Source organism: Theobroma umbraticum, unplaced genomic scaffold (genome assembly GCF_002168275.2).
Source record: "Theobroma umbraticum cultivar Fairchild unplaced genomic scaffold, ASM216827v3 scaffold_147.0, whole genome shotgun sequence".
Taxonomy (NCBI): Eukaryota; Viridiplantae; Streptophyta; class Magnoliopsida; order Malvales; family Malvaceae; genus Theobroma; species Theobroma umbraticum.
The window spans coordinates 3,241,832-3,264,663 of record NW_018397259.1 but is presented as its reverse complement, the minus strand read 5'-3'; the positions used below and the strand labels follow the sequence as shown (position 1 = coordinate 3,264,663).

The 22,832-nt window shown below is 33.0% G+C and overlaps 3 protein-coding genes and 1 pseudogene across 6 annotated transcripts; 1 reads left to right on the top strand and 3 right to left on the bottom strand.

Annotated features, from left to right (window-relative positions):
- Positions 1-472: 472 nt before the first annotated feature.
- On the bottom strand, positions 473-2,865 carry LOC110415250 (Ubiquitin carboxyl-terminal hydrolase family protein). The gene is given in 3 exon segments (XM_021426842.1): positions 473-1,775; positions 1,778-2,127; positions 2,460-2,865. Coding segments are annotated over 3 exon segments (1,275 nt in total). The 5' UTR covers positions 2,738-2,865; the 3' UTR covers positions 473-1,128.
- A 5,888-nt stretch (positions 2,866-8,753) lies between these two features.
- Positions 8,754-15,315, top strand: LOC110415853 (RNI-like superfamily protein). Of its 4 annotated transcripts, XM_021427605.2 has the most exons (12): positions 8,759-9,209; positions 9,319-9,378; positions 9,549-9,632; positions 11,285-11,415; positions 11,535-11,610; positions 12,541-12,611; positions 12,931-13,017; positions 13,105-13,177; positions 13,260-13,327; positions 13,435-13,503; positions 14,315-14,420; positions 14,961-15,304. In XM_021427605.2, the coding sequence occupies exons 1-12, from the start codon at positions 9,051-9,053 to the stop codon at positions 15,024-15,026; spliced, it is 1,050 nt and encodes a 349-aa protein (XP_021283280.1). In that variant the 5' UTR covers positions 8,759-9,050; the 3' UTR covers positions 15,027-15,304. The 4 variants fall into 4 exon arrangements, with proteins under 4 accessions (XP_021283281.1, XP_021283282.1, XP_021283283.1 ...); XM_021427606.2 differs by lacking the exons at positions 14,315-14,420; positions 14,961-15,304 and adding an exon at positions 14,062-14,288 and having other exon boundaries at positions 8,754-9,209; XM_021427607.2 differs by lacking the exons at positions 14,315-14,420; positions 14,961-15,304 and adding an exon at positions 13,754-14,055 and having other exon boundaries at positions 8,756-9,209.
- A 258-nt stretch (positions 15,316-15,573) lies between these two features.
- LOC110415604 (nuclear poly(A) polymerase 4-like) lies at positions 15,574-18,269 on the bottom strand (annotated as a pseudogene).
- Positions 18,270-20,786: 2,517 nt separating this feature from the next.
- On the bottom strand, positions 20,787-22,832 carry LOC110415544 (Bifunctional inhibitor/lipid-transfer protein/seed storage 2S albumin superfamily protein). Its single transcript, XM_021427223.1, has 4 exons — positions 22,753-22,832; positions 21,503-22,646; positions 21,210-21,302; positions 20,787-21,028 (listed from the first exon to the last, which is right to left on the bottom strand). The coding sequence occupies exons 2-4, from the start codon at positions 21,993-21,995 to the stop codon at positions 20,910-20,912; spliced, it is 705 nt and encodes a 234-aa protein (XP_021282898.1). The 5' UTR covers positions 21,996-22,646; positions 22,753-22,832; the 3' UTR covers positions 20,787-20,909.

Below are 22,832 nucleotides of genomic sequence, written 5' to 3'. Positions count from 1 at the left end.
GAAAATCTTCTTGAAAATTAAAGCTTAGTTTCATTATGATATGTGATAAAATGTTTGAAAATAATTATTATTGATTTTTTTAATTTTTATTTTCACTTTTAATTTGAATGTGAAAACCCAGTGATAGTCAACTCCTATTTAGTAATGGTGACTATTTTTCACAAAATAATTCAAATTATAAAAAATATTTTCCATAATTTATCTAAATAATAAAAAATATTAAATTTTTTTATAAAATATTTTACATAAAAAATTTTCACAAAAAAATTATTTTTTGATTACGAAACAGACCGTTGTTTACCTAAAAACTCGACTCGTAATGTTCAAATTATTGGGTGGAAACTGGAAAATGAGGAGGAAGAAGCTTCTTTGACATGGAATTGGAAACTCTACATCAAGCATGAAGTAGCAAGTAAAATCTCTGCATATCAAAATGTGACTGTAATTGGGGAATTTGCTCAGATGACAGAAATAAGCAGGTTGCTTTCCTGTAGTCCTGAGCAGGTTTAGCGCAATTATACTATCAAATCATAACAAATAGAATCTGCATTCAGTTGACAACGACAATGAATGATACAAAGATTGGCATGAAAGATTGACAATGCCAAAATCCTACACCAGCATGAACTGGACTTTAATGCTTACTATTGCACAGCATTCTTATGTCGAACGGGTCCTATAGATACATAACTCTGACGGTGCTTAGTTCTAAACCTTGAACTCTTGCAACATGGCATTAATGTGGAACTCCGTGCAGAATTGTTCATTTCTAACTTCTTTAACATGAAAGCAAAACAAGCATATACTAAAAAATTGACCCAATCAATCAAAGAAAAAGGGCCACTGATCCTTAAAAAGGACTTAATTTTAAGTCAAGCTAGTGTCGAAAGATTTGGAAAATTTTCTAAATCTGAACGTGTCAACTGACATCAGCCCGAAGACAAGTCAAACATGCTATGATAAACTTATATCATCAAAACGTGATCCCTTGCTCCCATACTAATGTAAGAGATGAATCCACGTTTGGTGCGTCCTAATTAACAGCAAATGTCTCAACTTTTGATCATATTTCCCTTTTAATGTAGCTGCAACAGGGATAATTCTGTCAGGTAATCATTACTCTTCACCTCATTCATCTTCTACATCTGATGTTCCCTCATAGAATTCATCACCTGATCCAATCTCCACTTCCTCTGTCTCTTCTTCTTCTTCTTCTTCTTCTCCGTCTTCCACTTTATTCTCCAAGTCATTGAGCAAAATGTCTTCCCGAGGTATCAGATTCACACCTTTACCACGATAAAGAAGCCCTGTCCTCATTACATGATAAAACTTCTCTCTTAGACGAACAAGAGGATGAGGGTTTACTAGCTTTCCTCGCCTGTATCCTTCCTTGAGAGCCACAGTTGTTGTTTTACACTTCAAGGAAAGGTAGAAAATCCCTGGATATCTAGTAAATAATCGAGTAAACTTATGTGGGATGTTCAGTTCCTCTCTCAAGCTTCTCAAGTAGTTCCTCTTGGTCTTCTTGTGAATTGTCAAGCTCAAAAACTCATGCAATACACCAACAGCCCTTTTCTCCATAAGCTCACTACTTGGATCAATATGCCGAGAATCTTCATACGGAGATATGTAGGGAAGCTTCTGAAACTCCTCCATCCAAGCTCTCACCTTCTTCTGAGCACCATAACCCCTTGGGAAATTCATTGGAAATGCCAATGCGGTTTGGCCCCTCTTAAATTGCCTGTACTCATCACCCATCTCACCACCTTCATTACTTCTTTCAATGCTGAAACGGCAAATTCCTCGCGCCATTGCACAAGTCGTACAGCTGCAACTCCAATTGGTGCCTTAACAAATCTAAACTGATCTGGAAATTTTGGAATCAACACTTTCTCAAAGTTATCTGGCAAACCAAGATCCCATTTCAAAGGATGCAGGGACTGAAGAGGTGCAGTCCTACTTTTCATCATCATAAGCAACCTACAAAGCCTCTCTATAGTATCACTCTCATGTGCCTCGTGTATGCTTTGCTCTTGTGAATCTAACAAGAGTGCAGTGCCCGTTAGTCGAAAACAAGGCAAATTAGCATAACGGGCATGTGGAAATTCTTCAAAAAGGGTAGGGTACCTGAAACAAAAGTCGAAAAAATTTGGCAACTATAAACTAATTTATTACGTATTCAACTCAATACCAGTTAAACAAAAACAAGGACAATCACTTTCTTCTCAGTGCCTAATACCAGCAGCACATAACAGTACGCAGTAATTACCCACTAATAATCATCCACTAACACTGCAAAATCCTACATTGTCACTCTCATACCCTCAGGTACAGTTTGGTTATTGCTTCCTTAATTGCATTTTGCTTCTGCCTCTGGACAGAAAAGCAAACAACTTTTGACTAATCTAAAACAAACAAAAAAAGGGTATTCAAAAATCAAGCAAAGAAGGCCAAAATACCTGCGCAGAAAGCGAAGAACGGGGACAGTGAGGCCAAGGAGTTTTTGCCAATCTGCAAAAGACTTGGCTGTAAGAAAACCGGTGGACGACCGCTTGATGGCATCCTTTAAGAGGCAAGCCGCTTTGAGATCGGTCTCAGTGTCGATGACATGATCAAGGCTCCGGTTCTTCACCCATTTCAGCCTCACCTTAACTATTCTTCTCCATTGTTGATGCCCAATTTGGGGATGTGGAAGTAATTTCTTTGTTGAGGAAAGAAAGTTGTTAACTTTTAACATTACTGGGTGTGAGAAATTCAAAATGAAGGCAAAAGAATTGCTATACTCTGGTAATTTTTATATTCTTCTTGGTTCTTTTTGCTGCCGAGGAAGAACTGAAGCACTGTCTTCGTTTCGGTAATGAACAAACAAAGATGGCTCTCTGCGGCCCGACATCCCAAGTCCATTGTTTTTAAGCCCAAAACCCAAATAGTTTTGCCTTTCTTTTTTCCTGTTGGGTAGGACCGTCCACATGAGAATCTTTTAATCTCGTTTATAATGTTTTAAATCTCCACCGTTGATATATATATATATGAGACAACTAGCTTTGACTTCGTGCGACTCACCGAACATAAAAGTTTATCAATCTTTAATAATTTAAAAACTATAATTAAAATTACTTTAAAAATATAAATTAAAAAATATATTAACATACTGAATATAATCAAATTATTGTTCCAACTTTGTAATGTAACAAAAGAATATTCGTTACGAATATTATTCAATCTTAATATTACATTACATTCTAATACAAATTTATAGGCTTAGAAACAACAATCATTTTATTAAAAAATGTAAAGTCTATTCCTTAGTATTTCGTTGACAATTATATAAAACAAAAAAGATATTTAAATGCATATTTATATAGTGACAAAGTATTAATGCTAAATAAAACAAAAAAAAAATTTTGGTGTTATCGTGGTAATTTCATCAAGTATTGTACCTTTTGTAAGGTGCTTATTAAAGTAATGAAAATTAATCAATTAATCTTTTGAATTTCTTACAGTGAATTATTATTATTATTTAATTGGATATGAATATTATGATAATTATCAATGCCTATAAACTTTTGAGACTCGTATTCTCTGAATTACTCTAATTTTATTATTAGGTGTCAGTTTAAATTTTTCTTAGTGTAAATTTAATATAATTAAGTCTTTTATATTCATTTGGCTGATTTTAGAATTTCAAAAAGGATAGATTATTTAAAATGAAAAATATATCTCATTTTGAGTGAAATATAAATAGAAAATTTAGTTGAAATTAAAAACTTAATTAGTATAAAAATATTTCTCTAACAATACTAATTGTTTAGTTAAAATGATGGGCTAATAGTGGGTATTTGATTCTAAGAACAAATATGGTTTTACATTTAAGCTATCAATTACATCCAAAAGATTTAGAATTTGGATTGAAATTAATTAAGCTTACCTACCAAACACAAAAATTGCTCCTAGAAAGGATCCAAAGATAAACGAAAATGAAATGATTTTTAGTTTAGAAAGAGCTTAATAATAAAAGAGTACAATTAAATTAATGAAGAAAAAGGATATGCATGATTTTAAATTTAGAAATATTCAAAAACAAATTAAATTAATAATAATTTAGAAAGAATATGTCCTCTATTTTATTTTAGATCATGCATGCCAAATTTTAAGTTAACTAAAAAAATCTAATTATTTGTTTGACACAATAAAATTTAAATCCTTAAATATACATAAAAAATAGTATTTTTAATCAACATAATAAAGATATTAGATTGATTCAAAAGTTTAGGAACCTGATCAGTAATTAAGTTGTTAAATTCATTAATCTATTTATTAAAATATTAATTATATATGAAGTTATAGAAGAATTACAAAACTAGTCAATTTTATCTAACTTAATTTCTCTTTTATAATGTTTTATATATATATATATATATGAGATAATATACGTCCAAATTCTTAAAATTTTACTATAATTCAACATAATTTTATTAGATTTTAAAATAGATATCCTTGTAAGAAGAAATTGCATCAGAAGATTTCTCTCATTTTCAGACAAATAACTTTATCAAACTTATTTTTTATGAAAATTATCAAAAAGAGACGAAGATAAAATTCAAAAAAATAAAGCAAATACAAAAACATAAAAATTTACATGGTTCGATTATTTTATTATTAAGTAAATAAAGTACAATAAAATCTTCCTGATTTTCAAAACCAACCCAAAGATCTTTCTGCACTCGTTCTTAATACCCTCGTAAGAACACTAACCCACATGCAGTCTAATTTCACATAAAAAAAAGATAGAGTTATAAGTTATCTCATCTCTTAAAAGTATTAGTTTTCCACCTATATATATAAAAGGTCAAGGTAAAATAGTATTAAGACTTAATATGAGATAAAAATTTTAATATTATACAATTACTACACAAACAAGCATTCTAATCAAATAAATTTTAAATTCTGGTTGATTCAAAATTTAACAAATCTCCATCTTTAATTTGGATTCAAACATTTTAAACTTCTTCCACTAATTGAACTTAATTTTTACTTTTCAATTCCAATTACTTTTTCAACACCTTTAGCAACTTTACAAGCACAATACTTTGTAAACCATTGGTTTTCAAAACTACCCCAACTAAACATAACGATCGAACATTGATTCCACGAACAACCTTTCCAATTCACTAACACTTGCAAGATTTCATATCCTTCCACCATTGTTTACCCCATGGAAGCTTTTCATCACCTTTTCTATAAATGAAATCTTACTTCAATAACTATCATCTTCTGGTGCATTATTCTCATCCTTTCGAGACCTCACATTTTAAATGACATAAATCATTATACAAAATCTTCCTCATCATGACCATGTCACATTGTGTGACTTTTTTCATTAAACTATTAATAAAAATCTTATACTTTTGAAGTCTAATAAGCTCAATAATATATTATTTTTACATATCTTTGAGACATAGACCATACCACGTAAAAAGCACATAATCTCATCAAAAATGTTGATTATCAAAAAATCTTTTTTTTTTCCTGTTTTCCATGAGGAGTAAAATGAGTATCATATAATACCCAAATGACTTAATTATGAAAAAGGAAATGATGTATAATGAAAGGAATTACAAAATTTGTTAAATTGATTATTTTAGAATGGGAAGTTTATTTTGAAATTTAATGAACTTTAATTGAATTATAATAAAATTTTGAAGATTTGAATGTATTTTATTTTATTTTGTTTTGAGAAGGCCTCAAATATAACTCTTTTGACATGTTTAGCACCAAGAAAGGCTGAGACACGTGAACACAGAACTCAAAGATTTTAAGCTATAGAATCAGCAAATGGAAATGGAAATTGAAAACCGGATCAACACCGATCAACAAATAGCTCAAGATTCACATTCCCTTTGACCCAAGACTCACGTAAGGTTGGCACAAACTTCAATTCAACTCAAAAGAGTTGATGGAAATACAGATTTACAGCTATGTAAGGGCCTTAGTGACAAGAACTAAAGTTAGCAATCATGTTAATTGTTTCTCGAAAGGCAATCATGGAAGCAAAGACCCCGCTCATGCCAACTTCTGAATCCTGCCATGTCCGTACAGATTTTTATTGTAAATTAGTTGTCCTCTTCCCTCTTCGGCACTGAAACTGAGTAGAACAGTGTCCTTTAATTTGAAATGACTTCACACACAGTACACCTTGATTTTATATTTACTTAAGTTGAAAATGGAAATCAACTTATTAGAGCTACTGCACTCCCAAAATTATTAGGATAACTTTTATCTTTTACTCCATTATTAATTGGCCAAGCTAGTTTAAGCATTTAACATGGCGATAATTCTATGGGTTCCTCCAGATAAGATGAGACGTGTCATAATAGGAAATTGTGTATTCAACATTAATGCCATATTTTCATATAAAAGGAAACTAATTAATTATGACTAGGTGCAGCTTATTCCTTTAGAACTCAAGTAAAATGCATTCCAGCCATCCACACATGACTTAAATTGGAGAAAGGCGACTGCTGTTTTAACCTTTTCTCATTCTCATAACATCTTGGTCTTGCTATGTTTGGAACTGATGAACAGATTCCACCGGATTTTTTGGTGGATGGCCCCTTGTAAAAAGAGGGATTGCTAGATCTGTGTAATTAATTGGGAAGATATCGTTCTTACAAGATATACGGAAAGAGACTACTCCCAATAGTTTTATAATAATTACAAATGCAACGTTGGGTTGACTAACACAGTACTTGGTTTTGGCCTGCTTCCAAACATCCACCACCTCTATAAATTGGATGCTTCAAAATTAGAGGTTAAAGATGAAGGCATGGAGTTGATATAAAGAGGCAGAGAACAATTCTGGTGGCATACATGGGGGAAGTCCAGGCACTGCTTTTTATTATATTTTTTTCTTTGTCTTGCGCTTTTTGTCTTTCATTCGTTTGTTTCTCATTCCTCTTTCTCTTTTGTTTGTATGTTTGTTTGTTTCTGGGATTGTAACAAGACCATGAGATGTATGTGATACTTTCTTATATCAATTGGAGTTAGAATATGAATGCCTTGATTTTTGATAAGATCTTGCTGCAATTCTCCTTTTTGTCTCTCTATTTTGGTGGCCAATGTGTTTACACTTAAAAGCTTTAGAACGATGCTTGGCCAGGCTCAAGCCATGTCTGATCTCTGATCTGCCCTTTTCCCCTTCTTCAACCACAATATGGCAAAGCCTTCTCATCAGTCATGTCTTATGACGAAACTCAAGGACAAAGGAATAGCAAAAGAAAAGGGTTCCTTTCTTTTTGGATGGAAAAAAACCAAAAGCTTACTAAGGCTAGCTCTCGGCATAGCTCAAGTTCAAATACCATTTTTGTTTTTGCACTTAAGAAATCAGAGGAAAATGAAACATAAACCGAGGTATTCTATGTTATAGCTAGAGCCTGGATGCATGGTTTTACCAACTCCTGTAAAGAATACTAGATTTATAATTAGAAGTCAATGGGAAGATTTGGGTCCAATAAGTGATAAATTTAATAAATATTTATATTTAAAGATAAAAAATTAAAAAATATTTATAAATTAAATAATTATGTTAAAAATTTAATATTTGATAATAATATAAAATAATTTAGATAAAAAATTTTATATAAAATCATATAAATAAAATTTAAAAATTATTTAAAAGAATCAATCTTAATAGTTTACTTAAAAAAATTAACTAAAATAATTATAAATAATTTAATAATGACAATAATCTCAATTTCTAAATAAACTTAATAACAAACAAAAATTAACAAATATAATAACAAAAATCTCAATGGAAAGCAATCTCTTAAAAAATATTAAGAACTGTCAATAAATAATTCAATATAAAAGTAATTTTTTAAAATTAATTACAATAATTAAATACAATATTAATAAACAATTTAACGAAGAAGCAATCTCTTAATAAAAACTTAATTGTTCAAAAAATCTAAGCAAAAAAAAAACTAATTTATAAAAAAACAATCAAGCAATCTTTAAATAAATAAGTAATAACTAACCTTAAATGCTTAATCAAATTGCTTTTAACAATAAATAGTTAAGATAGTAAATTTTAAATAAAAATCATCAAATAAAACTATTAAATAAGAAAAAAAATTAGAGTTAAAAATATTAAAATTAAAATAAATAAATAAAGTAATCTTATCAATTATTGTGATATAAAAATTAAATTACTCATTAAAAATTTTCTACACTGAAAGCTGATAAGTAAAAAGGTACAAAAAAATATTTTTTTTATAATATTTGATAAAAAGAAAAGAGAACAAGTGGTACTTGTGAGGTTTTAAAGTAACGGGATTTAAAAATAATTTTATTACAATTGTTTTTTTTTTCTTGAAAAATACAAATTTTTTTTAGTTTTTTGTTGATTAATTTTTGTAAGGTGTTTTATTAAATAAAAAATTATTATAAAGAAAAAATTATAAAAATTTTAAAAAATAAAAATATGGTAAAATTTTTTTTAAATTTTTCTAAAGACGAAATTATAAAATTTTTAAAAAGTAGAAACAAGGTATAAAAATTAAAAAATTATTGAAAAAATGAAATTATAAAATTTTTAAAAAATATAAATAAATTATAAAATTTAAAAATTGTTGGAGGCGGGGGCTCCACTAGGCCCCCCTCCCCTGCGCCTCTGAGCCTAGCTCTCTAGCTTGCAGTCTAGAAGGGTTTGAAGCATCTTTTTATTTGTTTGAATAATAAGTGTGAAAAATATTAATTAGTTCGGAATCTAATAACGGTTAAGATCATGTTTTTCTTAGGAAGTTTTTTGTTTTTTGTTTGAATAAAAATCATAGAGTAAGAGCTTTTTTGAATAGAATAAAAAGATAAGGTCTGATGTGCAAAGTTTGAGATAGTTCAAGGATATTTAGTATTTTAGTTATTTTGTAATAAATTGATTATTATTCTAAATAATAATACAAAATGGAAAAAGGAAACATAACAAGTTAGATTGAGGAAAAAGCAGGCGTAGTGAAGCCAACAATACATCAGTTTTGGTTAAGTGAGAGAAGATGGAAGGAGAGGAGCAGACATCAATATGGAACAAAGAAACAGTGCCGAAAGTGATGAAAATAGTGAGCACAAGACTTCCTCAAAGAGACCTCATCTCTCTTCTTCTTGTCAGCCCTGGGCTTCACCGCACGCTACTTTCCTCCCCTTCCCTTTGGCTTGTACTTTTCTCAACAATACTCTTTTCTAAGATCAGAAAGCCAATTTTTTGAAATTTAGTTTCAACTTTTCAGTGCCTTTTATGATCTGGGTGTTTGTTCTTTTTGCCAGGCTATTGATTTACGTGAGATGAATAATGCTGGAGATCGACTTATAGCAACTGTTTCACTGGTTCGTCAATTTATCATCTTTTTTTTTTTTTTAATTTGTAAAGTTGTAATTTTTTCTTTTTTAATCTGTTCAATGTTGGTAGCACTTAGCAGTGGATTTTTGTTAGCAAATAGATGAAAGCGTAGCCATATAGTGTTGAAGTGAGTAAAGCTTTTGCATTTGTTTTGTAGCCAAGATATCAGCATGTGAAGCAAATAAGCCTTGAATTTGCACGAGATATAGACGACGGACATCTCGAAATCCTTAAGAACAAGGTAAATTGTTGTGCAGTTCTGGTTTGAAGTTTGTATATGTTTATTATATTGAAGACTTCAGAAAGAAATAGGCTGAATTTTATCGGTTGCAGTTGGATGGAATTAACGCAATTGAGACCTTAGAATTGATGAAAGCTGGGGCATTACCCCTGTTCATTGGCCCCTTCATTATAGTCTTGTTATGCCTATGTGCGAAGTTCAAGTTGCACAATAGGCCTGTCAAACCTACATGTGTAGGGGAGTGTTTTTGAAGTGGTGAATAAGAAATTCCACATCATCTAAATTTGGAGTACTCTGACACAAAAATATAATAAATGCTTCTCGACCTATTGCTAATTGGTTTTTAAGTTGGATGCCCTCCTTAAAATTAACATGGTCAGTACCTCAGCTGCAACCGAGGGTGATTTGATAAATACAAGGATGCATTATGTAGCCTTCGCAAAATTAGTGGAGCAACTATTGCACATATAGTCAACAGAAAATGTTGGTTGTTCATCTTGTGATCTGATTCCTGTTCATTGTTCCCCCTGTATCAAGGTTTTTTTCCGTCCATTTTTTCTAGAAAGTTGTACATGTAAACTATTAGAAAGTTATGATTGAAATTCTCTCTACAAACAACAGTAGAGAGTTTAAGCGCTATAGTGGAATTCTTATTTGTAAATGCTACTGATTTGAAATCCAAAGCAAATAAAAGTGATGGCATTGACTCACCCATAATTCATGTTCAAAAGATTCTTGGGCAAATGCATTAGCTAAGCCAGCCCAAACTTCAGCAGATTTCTCAAGCCTCACCACTAGGCTGAGGACCTCCTCTGACTCTGACAAAGTCGAAGTAATCAATTCTGGCAGCAAATGATCTGATCCCTTCCAAAAAGTATAATCCGGGTTGACTATCTCCTTCTTGCCATTGGTATCATCACCAACTGGGAAGGAGATGGTCTTGCTTGGTTCAAGAAACTACCATCAATGAGAATCTATTCTAATTTTGACTCTCAATGAGCCCCATAATCTTAACTTGCCAAAGTAAATAGTTTGACGGCGTAAGATGGATGGAAACAAAATTCCTATGTTAATTGTTGATGGGTAAGGGTATTTGGTTTCAAAAGTGGAAGTTGACACAAGGGAAGCCATAGAAATAGATAGGTTAAGAAAAGCAAGCTTTCTCTATACTGCTCTGATACCAGATGGTGTTTTAAACTCTCTGCGGTTTTGTGTGTAGAAAAAGAATTTCATTCACAACTTTATAATAGTTTACATGTACAACTTTGTGGAAAGAATGGATAAACAATCCTTGATACAAGGGGAACAATAAATAGGAATTAAATCACAAGATGATAGGTCAATATTTCTCTTTTATGTGCTAGAGTTGTTCCACTAATTTGGCATCGGCTGCAACACGTGTCCTTGTCTTGGGCAAATCACCTTGAGTTGTGGCTAAGTTGGTGAACTCACCATGACTTCTGGGTGAGTCAAAGAAATGCTCATCAATTATGAGTGAGTCAATGCTATCACTTTTATTTCGTGTGATTTTCAAATCTTTAGCTTCCACACACCTCATTTATAATTGTCTTCCTTATGAAGCATGTCGTTAATTCTAAATATAGTTTTATCATATCCTGAGTTTTTTCTTCATAATATTTTAAGCATTTCAGTGTTTGGATTCACTTCAAGGCCTTGAGTCTTTAAATCTGAATGGCTGTCAAAAGATATCTGACAAAGGAATTGAAGCTATAACTAGTTGTTGTCATAAATTGAAGGTTTTCTCTATCTATTGGAATGTAAGGTATTTTCTCATTTCCCTTATTTAGTACATATATATATATATTCTAACTTATGTTTTTATAAGCAATCTTTCATTATGTTATAATTCTAATGCATCTCTTAATATGGATTGAGCTTCAGGGCAACTGATATAGGTGTAAAGCATTTGGTGAAGAACTGCAAACGTATAATTGATTTAAACTTAAGTGGCTGTAAGGTACTTGATGAGTAACTTGATACAGGTTCTTCATTTTATTGAACTACTACATTATAAACATAAGTATCAAAGAGGATGCCAGAACTTTGACTGTAACTAACACTACATCTGGTTTTGTATGTCCGGCAATGCCTTTTGCCTGAGGGTTGTAATACAGTTTTTTAAGCATGAATTTAACTAAGGGTGATTTTATTGAGCGAATCTCAGACATTCTTAAGAATTAAGTTTGTCAACCTGATCTTTTTTGCTGTTTTTTTCTGAAATGAGGATTCTCGGATGAAGGAAGAGTGGGTCAGTGAGAAATAATTTAAGGGAAAAGAAATGCACTAAAGTTGAGACAGTGCCAATTATAATTGAAAGAGGGATGAGATGATTTATTTACAAGAACAACAGAGATGCTTGGCTTGCAAAAACAACAAAAAATTGCATTATTGCTTAATGAGTTAGTCAATTTCTTGGTGTTTTTGTAACAACAGAAATGGAAGAAAATAAGGATTCTCAACTTGAGGCTGCTCAAAAGATATAATGGCCTATGATTTTGAGGATCATATTGGAGTGGTTAATGATGGATAATGAAAGGAGATTGTGTTCATCATTTGAATTGTTAATGCAAAATATGCCTTCTTTATTAGATTTCCCTGTAACATATTGTGCTTTTGTAGTTAGTTGACTGAACATCCGAACATGCTCAATTGTAAACTTGAAACTTGTTTTTCTTTCAACATGAAAAAGGTTTGTTGTTTGTGCCATTACCTGGTTTGTTGCTAGAGGTTTGGTTCATAGCTTTACTGGGAAACTTTTATAAATTTGTTTTCCTTCTTTTAAGTAGTTTGTGATAGTTTATTGTAGTCGCTATGCAGTTGTGCAAATTAGTATGTAGTATTGTGTTGGATTTCCTTTGAATGGATTACTTTCATGTGACAATCACAGAATTTATCAGAGAGAAGTTTGCAATTAGTAGCTGACCATTACCAAGAGTTAGAGTCATTGAATCTGACTAGGTATGTTAATCTGCTTTGCTTGGGTTTTACTGGGTGTTGTTCATGGGATTTAATAATCTCTGGTATCAGTCTTTGCATATCATAAGGAGTGATGCTGCTACTTTCTCAGTTATCTTTTAGACAATCACCCTTTTTAAAAATGTGGTGGTTCGATGATAATTGTCAGTAGTTGTGATGCAAGCTTGTCTGCACAAAGAATATGATGCTTTTCTCAGTTAAAGTTATTGCCACTGATTGTTTAGAAGATTGTCATCAAATACTGCTGGTTTTTATACCTACTGATGGTGCTGATGTCCTGTGATGATCTGGTTGTACCCAGATGTGTCAAGATGACAGATAGTGGCTTGGAACAAATATTGATCAGATGCTCCTTTCTCCGAAGTTTAAATCTCTATGCACTTTCGAGGTATGCTACATGTCCTCACATGGTAATCTTGGTTCTTTTTATGTCATGGTTCCTAACATGTGTTACTATCCTTCATTGCTTGTGCAGCTTCACAGAGGAAACTTACAAGAAGATATCTGTTCTATCTCATCTAAGATTCCTAGATTTGTGTGGTGCACAGGTAAAAACTGAGGTTTTTGAACTAGTTTTAATTGGATGTAGTCTGTGAAAATTGACACTACTAATAAACATTTGGTTGCCAGAATCTCTCAGATGAAGGACTTTCCTGTATAGCTAAATGCAAGAATCTTGTATCCCTCAATTTAACATGGTAAGTGAATTTCAAAATTCCAATACAAATCTGTGTAGCCAGAAGGTGATATGATACAATAGAAAAGCCAGTGTTCCTTTATTTATTTATTTTTATCTTTTTAACAGGTGTATACGTGTCACTGATGTGGGCGTCATAGCAATTGCTGAAGGTTGCACCTCTCTTGAATTTCTCAGGTAAATCCTGATGAGAGAAATATTATTTAATCTGGAAGAAACATAACAGCTATTGCATGCCTTAAAATGTTGTCTTTTGAGTCTTATTAATATATATTTTAAAATTATGCATATTAATATCTCTCTATCCTCTTTAGACTTGAGTTTTAATGTGACTGATCATAAATAACAAAATAAGGCACTAGACACACTCTTGTATGTGACACTGGTTGAAGCAGTTATATTAAAGTGTCATTTTGCTTCAAGATAGATGTCAGGCCTATTGATGTGGTGCCATATTTCAAAGAGTTCGAGCATGGTTGCCACAGTGGCCTCCAACCCCCTCTGGTGATTCTTATCAAACTGGGCATGATGAGTCTTGGACTCAGTTGTGACAAACTGAAGTAACAGCAAAAGAAATTTAATGCACATTTAAAACAATAACAAGTGAGAATATCTTGTCATTCTGTTGTTAATCTATATTTGGACATGCTGAAGGCAATTCATTAATTATTTGTGTTTTTTTTTTTTACATCAATGGATATTTCACTAACATGTACTATATACATCAAAATTCAGGGGCAACAAATTATTACAAATTTCTCCAAATATAAGCATGAAGCGATTCGTCATATCTCATAAGTTGATGAGTGATTTCTCCTGACTGATTTTAACATTTAGCTGAAGATTATAGGGAACATGTGCAGATGTGAGAATGGTTATATTTATAAGCACATGAACATTTGATGCTGATATGTTTGATTATGCGCGTCACCCTGCTGCCCTTAAAAGTCTTCTCATGTTAAAAGTTTTTATTACTGATGACTTGCAGTTTGTTTGGGATAGTTGGGGTAACTGACAAGTGCCTTGAGGCCCTTTCAAAGTTTTGCTCAAATACAATCACGACTCTTGATGTTAATGGATGTATTGGTATTAAGGTAAACAACTATTTTCTTCTCCCTAGAAGGCCTTGTGCTTGTTTATAGGAAAATTATAGCAGTTATTTTCTTGTCGAGAATCTTTATTGTTGTAAGCTTACGAAAGAAAAATACCGTTGGTTTTAGATATCCTTCTACTCTTAGGTAGATGAACATACCACTGCATAAAGGATGGGAAAACACGAAGGTTAAATTCAGATTAAAGTGAAAGTAATGTTTGGGCTGTAATATGCACAGCTGCAAACTGTATACAGTAGAAACTTTACTACGGAAAAAAAAATATGCACAGCTAGAAACTTTAATAGGGAATGCTCAAATGTGTGTCCATCTGTGAATTGTATCCATTTATGAGCGTGCTCAAACCTGACAGACCTGTTTGCTCATCATGGCACACCCCTTGAGGAGTTCTACGTCTCAAAAATCTAACTAATTTTCTTTTCTCTCTAAGTATTATTAACAGTTAATACAAGGCATGCACAGTGCTTTTCCTATAATGTCTGTCAAATTCTTTTGCCAACCCCATATTGATGTCTGTTGCAGAGACGAAGCCACGATGATTTACTCCAGTTGTTTCCATATCTGAGTTGCTTCAAAGTGCATAGCTGATATGGTGGTTTATTGAGTTTGAAAGAGTTTCACATACCGGCGTATTAAAACAAGGATGCCTCCTTCAAAGGTGTTATGTTTGTTATGTTAAATGAGCTAAGGCCTGTCATGTAAAAGGGAGAATCAGTGGTGCTTGTTTTAGACATGAAAAAGAAAATGTGACCATGGCAATTAAATTGCTTTTGTTTAAGTGAGCCTCAATTGAATTTGGACATCAGAAGGGAAGGGTACGTTACAGAATAAGATCTTCTAATCTTTTTGTTTAGCTTTTTTTTTTTTTTTGAAAACAATGGTAATAGTTTCATCACTAAGAATAAGTCTACAAAAAACTACCCTTGTGTGATAGCGATGCAGCACAGCACAAGCAGGACACGAAGCTCCCTGTCATGGCTTGTTCTATGTATATGAAAGAGGAATAAAAAACATAATCAGATCGGATGATTGACTCAGATATATGACAAGCTCCCTAGAATGGCCAAAAAAAATCCCACAGAGCAACAGTCACCCCACTACAACTAGCACATGTCACAACCTAATAACTCATCTCTCATGCTGTGGACTTCAAACTCAACCTTGTCACGGTGTTCTGCGCGCTTTCTGAGTCAACTCCATTAGTAGACGTAAGAGCCACACCAACCGCAGCATTATGCACAAACTCTTTCTGCAATCCATCTTCAAAATCTTTGTTGTGAACAAGATGGTCATCTTCCCAAGAAGATTTCAAATCTGCATCACACGGATCACTTTGAGAAGATGCTGGGTTAGTACTCCCTTCTATGCTCCCATTATCAATATCTCCATGGCTCCCTTCACAGTTGCCTGCTGTACATTCATTCCCAATATCCTCATTTGAGCAAGAGCTGATAACGTTGGAATTAGACGATGCATTCTCTTCAGCAACTCCATTCAGTTCATCTAGATCGGATGTAGAACAAACTGATGACATTCTGCTACGCTCACCACTAATAACCTCAGATTTGCTCCCATCAGGATTTTGCCGTTTCTCCTGCTTATTATGCTCATTATTTTCTCCATCAGGATCCTTTTTCCATTTTAAGGCATTTCACACCAGATTCAATACAAGCAATAACATTGTGATGAGAAAGTTTGTGAGACTGCTGGTGGGGAGCAATCCGTGAATTCCGAGGACGTTTATAACCATATGACAAACACATGTTCACGCTAACCGAATGCCGGAATTCATCAATCGACTCTCGTATATCAAACGGTTGACCTTTCTGAACTATTTCCCCTTGTTTCCTTTGTAAACCTATAAAGAAGGCACAGTAGGCACATGGCTTAAATGCATCTACATACTCATGAAGATAAGGATGGCACTACAACTTTCCATTAGTGTCTCGCTCAATCATCAAAGTAAGATTCCTTAGCAGTGATTCCACCCAGCCTTTCCAAGCACGCAAGTCATCGCCATCCGCTGCAACAATGTCAACTTGCAGTTAGTCTTTGTAGCTTTGGAAGAACTTATATGGCTCAAGTAGAGCTGGGGACGGATCTAGGTTTAAACTAATAGGGTAAAAATTAAAAAAAACCTATCATGTTCATGTTCATTAGTATATATATAACATACTTTTTGTAATTTATCAAAGTTAAAGTAGGATATTTTTTTATATCACAAAATTCATCAATAATTGAATTTGTGTCAAACTTTTCAATAATATTTCTTTTAATATAAATAACTATACAGTCAGTAAGAAAATTATCTTTCATTTTATTTCTAATCTTGTTTTTTATGATGTTCATAGCTGAAAGTGACCTTTTACTCGTTGTCGTTGAAACTTATTTTTTTTTAAAAAAACTTTTATCGCTTAAAAATGTAATTTCTTTTTAATAGTTTTTACTATATATTTTATTTTATCTTGGGTTATTCCATTATTGTCTTGGGCTCCTGGGTTTATAAGTCATATTTCTATGGATTTCTTAATTGGTGCTTGTTATTTATTGATGGGTTAATCTTTAGAGTATTGGTCTGTTTTCATAAATGATAAGTATAAGCCTTGACATCTGTTTCATTTTGACAGGAGGTTGGGATAAAAACATGAGGGGCCACTTGTTTTTGGAAAAAAAAAAAGTACATATAAAAATTAGAAAATTTTCAATGGTGGGGGGCAAGCACCCCTATGCCTCGGTATGTATCCGTCCCTGAACAGAGCACTCCATTTTACTCTATTCAGCTGAATCTCCTCAAAAATGTTGTTACCATATTGGAATTACTCAATCATGACTCGAAGGGTGTTTGTGGACATGTTATAGCTAGAATTTATGCATGGATAGGTAGGCGTAATTATTGGCAGAAGATAAGTCCTATCTGGAGGATTTTTACGAGGATCTCATATAGAAAATCCAAGTTGATCTTCTTCAATTGCACAAAGCATAATCGGGGTCTGGCAAACGCCATAGACTATAGACTTTAAAAATTCGTGAAACAAGCATACTTGAAACTGCCATTAGGATAAAGCTAGCAAACTTGAGCCACAAGAAGAGCCAAATTAACACTACCAAGAAATCCAGTCACATTGGAGTAAACACCATGCCTTTTAGTCCAGAACTTCAGAAATTGGAGTGTTGTGTGAAAACAGCCGACATTTGGAACCGCTTTCTAAATTTGATTTGCAACTCGACTACCATTAAGACTTGGAATAGTAAGCTTATCAACATTGCAAAAGACCGAATGTCGAGATCTTGATGCACAACCAAAGGAGAGATTCTTTGCATAAAGAAGGTCAATTGATATCCCATCAAACTTAAATTTCATTACAAAGATATGAGAATCTGGAACCAGTTGTAATTCTGCAACTTCTTCCCTTTGTGTCAAGATATTGTGAGGTACAACAAAGAAATCATGCTTTCGGTTCACCTAGGATGATCCCACACATAAAGTATCTACGTGAGAGCCAAGTCCATATACCCTAAGTCGAAAAGAACCGAAGGTAAAAACGACTGCATTAGCATCTTCAACCATCTGATCTGTGTAACCCCTCAAACGAGTAAGTTGCTTCACCCAATTTGTTACAGTGTCTTGAATTCGATTGAGAACTTCTCTCTTCGCAACTTCTTTGCTCGCATACAGCCCAAATTCCACAGAAAACTTTTTTAGTTCTCGACTTCTTTGTATATCAACTTTGGTGGAACCTACCATAGATATCACCTTTGTTACACTCTATTGCTTCATTGGCACTATATTACCGATGGTGACGAACCACTTAATGCCTCTGAACTCGCCATCTGCATCTCTATCTATCACTTCGCCACTCGATTCTTGAACGATTGGTCAACAACGAAAATTAGTGCAAATGATAATAAATCTACTTTAAGATGGATATTTACATTAGAAGGTAATGTCACTAGTTGGATATTTAAGAACAAATTTGCATATCACATTTAACAATAGAGTTTGAGTTTATTATTTTAGCTGCAACAAGTAAAAAAGCAGAATAGTTGAAAAATTTATTATTAGATATAGAGTTGAAACCTCAACAGATGCCAATCATTTTTTTATACTGTGATAGTATTGCTGCAATGTCTAGAGCATATAATGATGTTTATAATGAAAAATCTAAATATATTAGTTTAAGATGTGATTATATTAAAGAATTAATTTCTAGTTGGGTAATTATTATAACATATGTTAAATTTACAAGTAATTTGGTAAATCTTTTGACAAAAGATTTATTAAGGGATTTTGTAAGTAGTACTATAAAAAGAATGAGTTTAAGTTCTCTATTAGACACTAATAGTAAGAACCCAACTTTTAATTAATAACCTCTAATTACAAAGTTCAATAGGTAAAAACAAGTTATTGTCATATGTCTATGATGTACTATTAGAACCTATTCCACAAAATTTTGTTTAAAGATAGTGCGGTCCATTGCGTATAGAGGTTGAGTGTATATTCCTAATGGAGTTTGAATATTATATTATGGAAAGAAAATGTCTAAGAGCAATGGAAACATTAATGAAAACTCCACCTACAAAAACATAAAGAGTGGTGTCATTTCAACAAGAAGAATTTGGAGACGCTCTTGTAAATGTTTATTATAAACAAGATAAGCACATAGCCATTATGGTACTAAAAAGTGAATGACCATTTATAGAAATATAAATGAATATTATGTATGTCGTATCTTCAATTTTAATACTAAGAGTCGAGATTCAATTTGCGGATACCATCAATTTTGTTAGGGTTCTAAGATGCATTCGCAAATTGATAGTCAAAATCGAGAGACATCTTCTTGTATGCGTAATATTCGTTTGTGTAAAAGGTAAGAACAATATATATTTATATTTTATAAGAAAAATCAATATTTCAAACTAGTGGGAAATTGTTAGTTTGTTAATGTTGATCTTATTAATGAAGAGTTGTGACTAAAGAGTTATAAATAATTATCTTATTAAATATAACTCTTTTAATACTTGTTCTATCAAAGGTTATTAAATATAACTTTTGAATAGTTATATTATGAAAGAAAACAATTTTCGAATTGTCATATTATGAAAAAAAAAACAACTTTTTATAATTCAAAAATATTTTTGTTCGTTTATTATATAAATAATGTCATTATGTTATCATTTTAATTTTAATAAGTTTTTTATTCACGTCCTCAAAGTTATATTCTTCTTCTTTTCAAATATTTCTAGCAATGATTGAGGTAGATTGTGAGTAAAAATGGTATGCCGTTGTTGTCAAAGTGTATTGGAGTTGGTAGAGTTGGTATGGAGAGTTCTTAGTTTTTGCATAGCCTTATCCCCTACCTAGCAAGCTTACTAAGTGGGGGTTGCTGGGTGATTTGGGTCTAGACAGGAGTTTCATAGTGCTGTAAATTTGTCTTTCTCCACTTGGATGTAGGATGGTCATGTTTTTCTCAACCTTCTACTCTATGTAAATGTCTTTTATGTAGTTTTTCAAAAAAGAAAAAAAAAACCTAATATTCTTATCTTATCTAAGTTTTTTATGTCGGTTTGCCTTCTACTTTTATTTTTGTAAATGGTATTAATATTTAAATTAAAATGTTTAAAATATTTTTTTCTTTTTTTACTTACTTTTGGCCGGCTAGCAATATTCTCTACTTTAACCGACCACCTCGTAATTGAATCTGGCTCAAATCCGACCAGATTTATCAAGGAGCATTAGATCTGGTGCTCTCTAAGGAGCATAGATGCCTAAGGACTGCTGGATCTGTGCTCCCTGGTGAGCACACACAAACGGTGCTCCCCAAGAATATCACCTTGGGTGCTTCTTAGGGAGCACCGATCCACACTCCCAGACTGGTGCTCCTAGGGAGGGAGATCCTACCAGAGCCAATTCTGACACTCCTTGACCAAAGGGGAAGAGGTAGGGATATGGTTTTTTTAATAAAAAAATAAAAAATAAAAAATTATACTTTATAATATAATAATTTTTAAAATTAATAAAATATAAAATTATCTTTTTAATATTATCACGTTATTAAATTAACGAAAATATTAATAATGGATTAATAGCTGAATTTATGTATGTAGCAAAAGATTTTTTTTAAAATAAAATACCTATTTAGAAAATTAATAAATTTATACGAAATTATGACTAAAAGTTAAAAAGTTAGGATATTTTATCAAAAAATAAAATTAGAGGACATGAGGCTATTTTGTCATTGAGGTAACAGGTGCAGAGCACACTATACTCAAATAAACAAGTGAAATTTATTTGATATCACCACACTGCTGAATTCAGAACTGATATATCAAGCTGTGTGATTAGTTAAGCATTTTGATCTGTATTTCGGACAGTACAAATGAAATTTGGATAAAGTCCTTCCAACCATCCAGGTAATGGGAACAGCCATTTCATGGATCCCTCCCCTTCCCCATGATTGCTTAGGGTTCTGTCTACATATCAATGATATAGATTGATAAGAGTTGCCATGTTAAAATCCTCCCAATCTTCCACACTCCAACCCATCCTTCTTCCCTCACGCTGCTGCTTGAACTTGTAGAGGTGCCTGTAACTAAATGTTACAACCGCGAAACAGAATCAATACCAATGATGATAATAATAATAATACTGACAGCCGAAAACACATGAAGAATTGGAGATAACTTTGAACTGATAACTTGTATAGCTGTAGACATTTATCCTAACTAAACTAGTATTTACTATATATATTATGACTTGGAAGGCAGGATTACCGTCCACTGCACTACTATTACCCTCCTCGAATGTGGCAGCAAATTGCTTAAAAACCTGAGCATCTGTAGAGTTTGGAGGCAAGTGAAGAAGCTCTGCAAGGAAACAGAAAGGATAGTAAAACGATAAAATCAAGAGACGGATGTTGACTGACTGGATTTATTTGCTTCTGCTTTGATATTTCTGAACCACAAATAACAAAAAAATACAGTATTGAGACAGGAAATCACATATTTAAACCCTTAAGGGACATTTGTTAAAAATGGAAAAATGTAACGCAAGTGGAGTGGTGTACCTGGGCACTCAGAAGCATTAGATGGAGCGTGGCAAATGGAAGGAAGGATCAAGGCTAGGGTGGCATTGACCTTGAAACCAAGGTCAGGGTCGTTTCGATCCGCAACCAGGAGGCACAAACACTTCTTCGTCTGGTTCAATATTTTTCTGAGGTTAGTGCAACATGTGGGATCAGGAACTTTAGTCTTTCCACCAATAAAAGGGATGCATGTTGAGACAGCAACTAGTTGGTTAGAACATTCTTTTTTGTCTTCAGCCAAGTCTGAACTTACACAGCTCAGCAGTATCAGGAATATGAAGCAACAAAGGGTTACTCTAACACTGCTTAAAACCCCCATTTCGGAGAGATAAGGAGAAGTGAGGAGCGAGGTGGGCTTCAAGTTGTAAGGGAACTGAGTTATATACATCGCAAGTACACGAACTTGATTTGGTGAAAAAGAGGAGTTATTTTCCCTCGTAGATTCTAGATTTTTGGGATATGGAAAGATAGACATGTCTTAAAATTAAAAGAGCAAGTTTGAATGCCAACCAATTATATTCGAACTAGTGTATCTGACTATGAAATGGGTTTTGACTTTCAGCCACAGAATAGAGCATGATTGGACCCAGGTTGATTGTAAGGTTGAAAATAATAGGCATTGACGGTCATTGGCAACCGAAACCTCAAAAATATAACTTGTTTAACCATTCGTAAGTCTAAAGGATTATTTTTGCTTAAACGAGCGTATTATAGCGACCTCTTGTGAGAGAGATCGATCATGCCAATGGAATTACGGTTGCAATTTGCAAGAGAGAAGAAAAAGGCAAAAAAATTGAATATTATTCCTCGGAGACGAAAATGCAACATGGAACTTGAGATGAAAGGAGGGCCATTTGCTTTTCGCAGGGAATTTAAAGTACAGGGCAATTGACTAATTATACTGAGCCGGTGGACATTTCTATTGAAAAAAGAAAGAAAAGAAATTGACAAAGGCATAATGATTTTTCTATGAAACAAAGGTGTGACATAGTACAAAGCAGCAGATCACAGCAAGGATCCCTCAAAGAGATACCTTAAAACACAGGGAGCACGATCTACCATTCTTACAATAACTTATCTGTATCCATCGGCTTCTCTGGGCCATTTTCTTAGGCGTCTCCAAGACCTATACAACATGCAGCAGCTTGATATAATGTATGTTTTTGTGATTCAATATCAATAGTGGTAGCTGCCAAGATGAAAAAAAAGAATCAAGGATAGCAACAGCATACCTTAATGTGTCAGCGTCTAGGCCTAGGCATGCACCGAAATTCAGCTAGCAGTGCTATATGATCGGACGACCACTCTGGAG

Coding starts and splice junctions, on each gene's coding strand:
- LOC110415853 (XM_021427605.2), top strand. CDS start 9,051: ATGGAAGGAGAGGAGCAGACATCAATATGGAACAAAGAAACAGTGCCG. Junction 9,633..11,284: donor TCGAAATCCTTAAGAACAAG/GTAAATTGTTGT, acceptor TAAGCATTTCAG/TGTTTGGATTCACTTCAAGG. Junction 12,612..12,930: donor GAGTCATTGAATCTGACTAG/GTATGTTAATCT, acceptor GGTTGTACCCAG/ATGTGTCAAGATGACAGATA.
- LOC110415544 (XM_021427223.1), bottom strand. CDS start 21,995: ATGTCTATCTTTCCATATCCCAAAAATCTAGAATCTACGAGGGAAAAT. Junction 21,303..21,502: donor TAATGCTTCTGAGTGCCCAG/GTACACCACTCC, acceptor GTTTCCTTGCAG/AGCTTCTTCACTTGCCTCCA. Junction 21,029..21,209: donor TAATAGTAGTGCAGTGGACG/GTAATCCTGCCT, acceptor TGTAACATTTAG/TTACAGGCACCTCTACAAGT.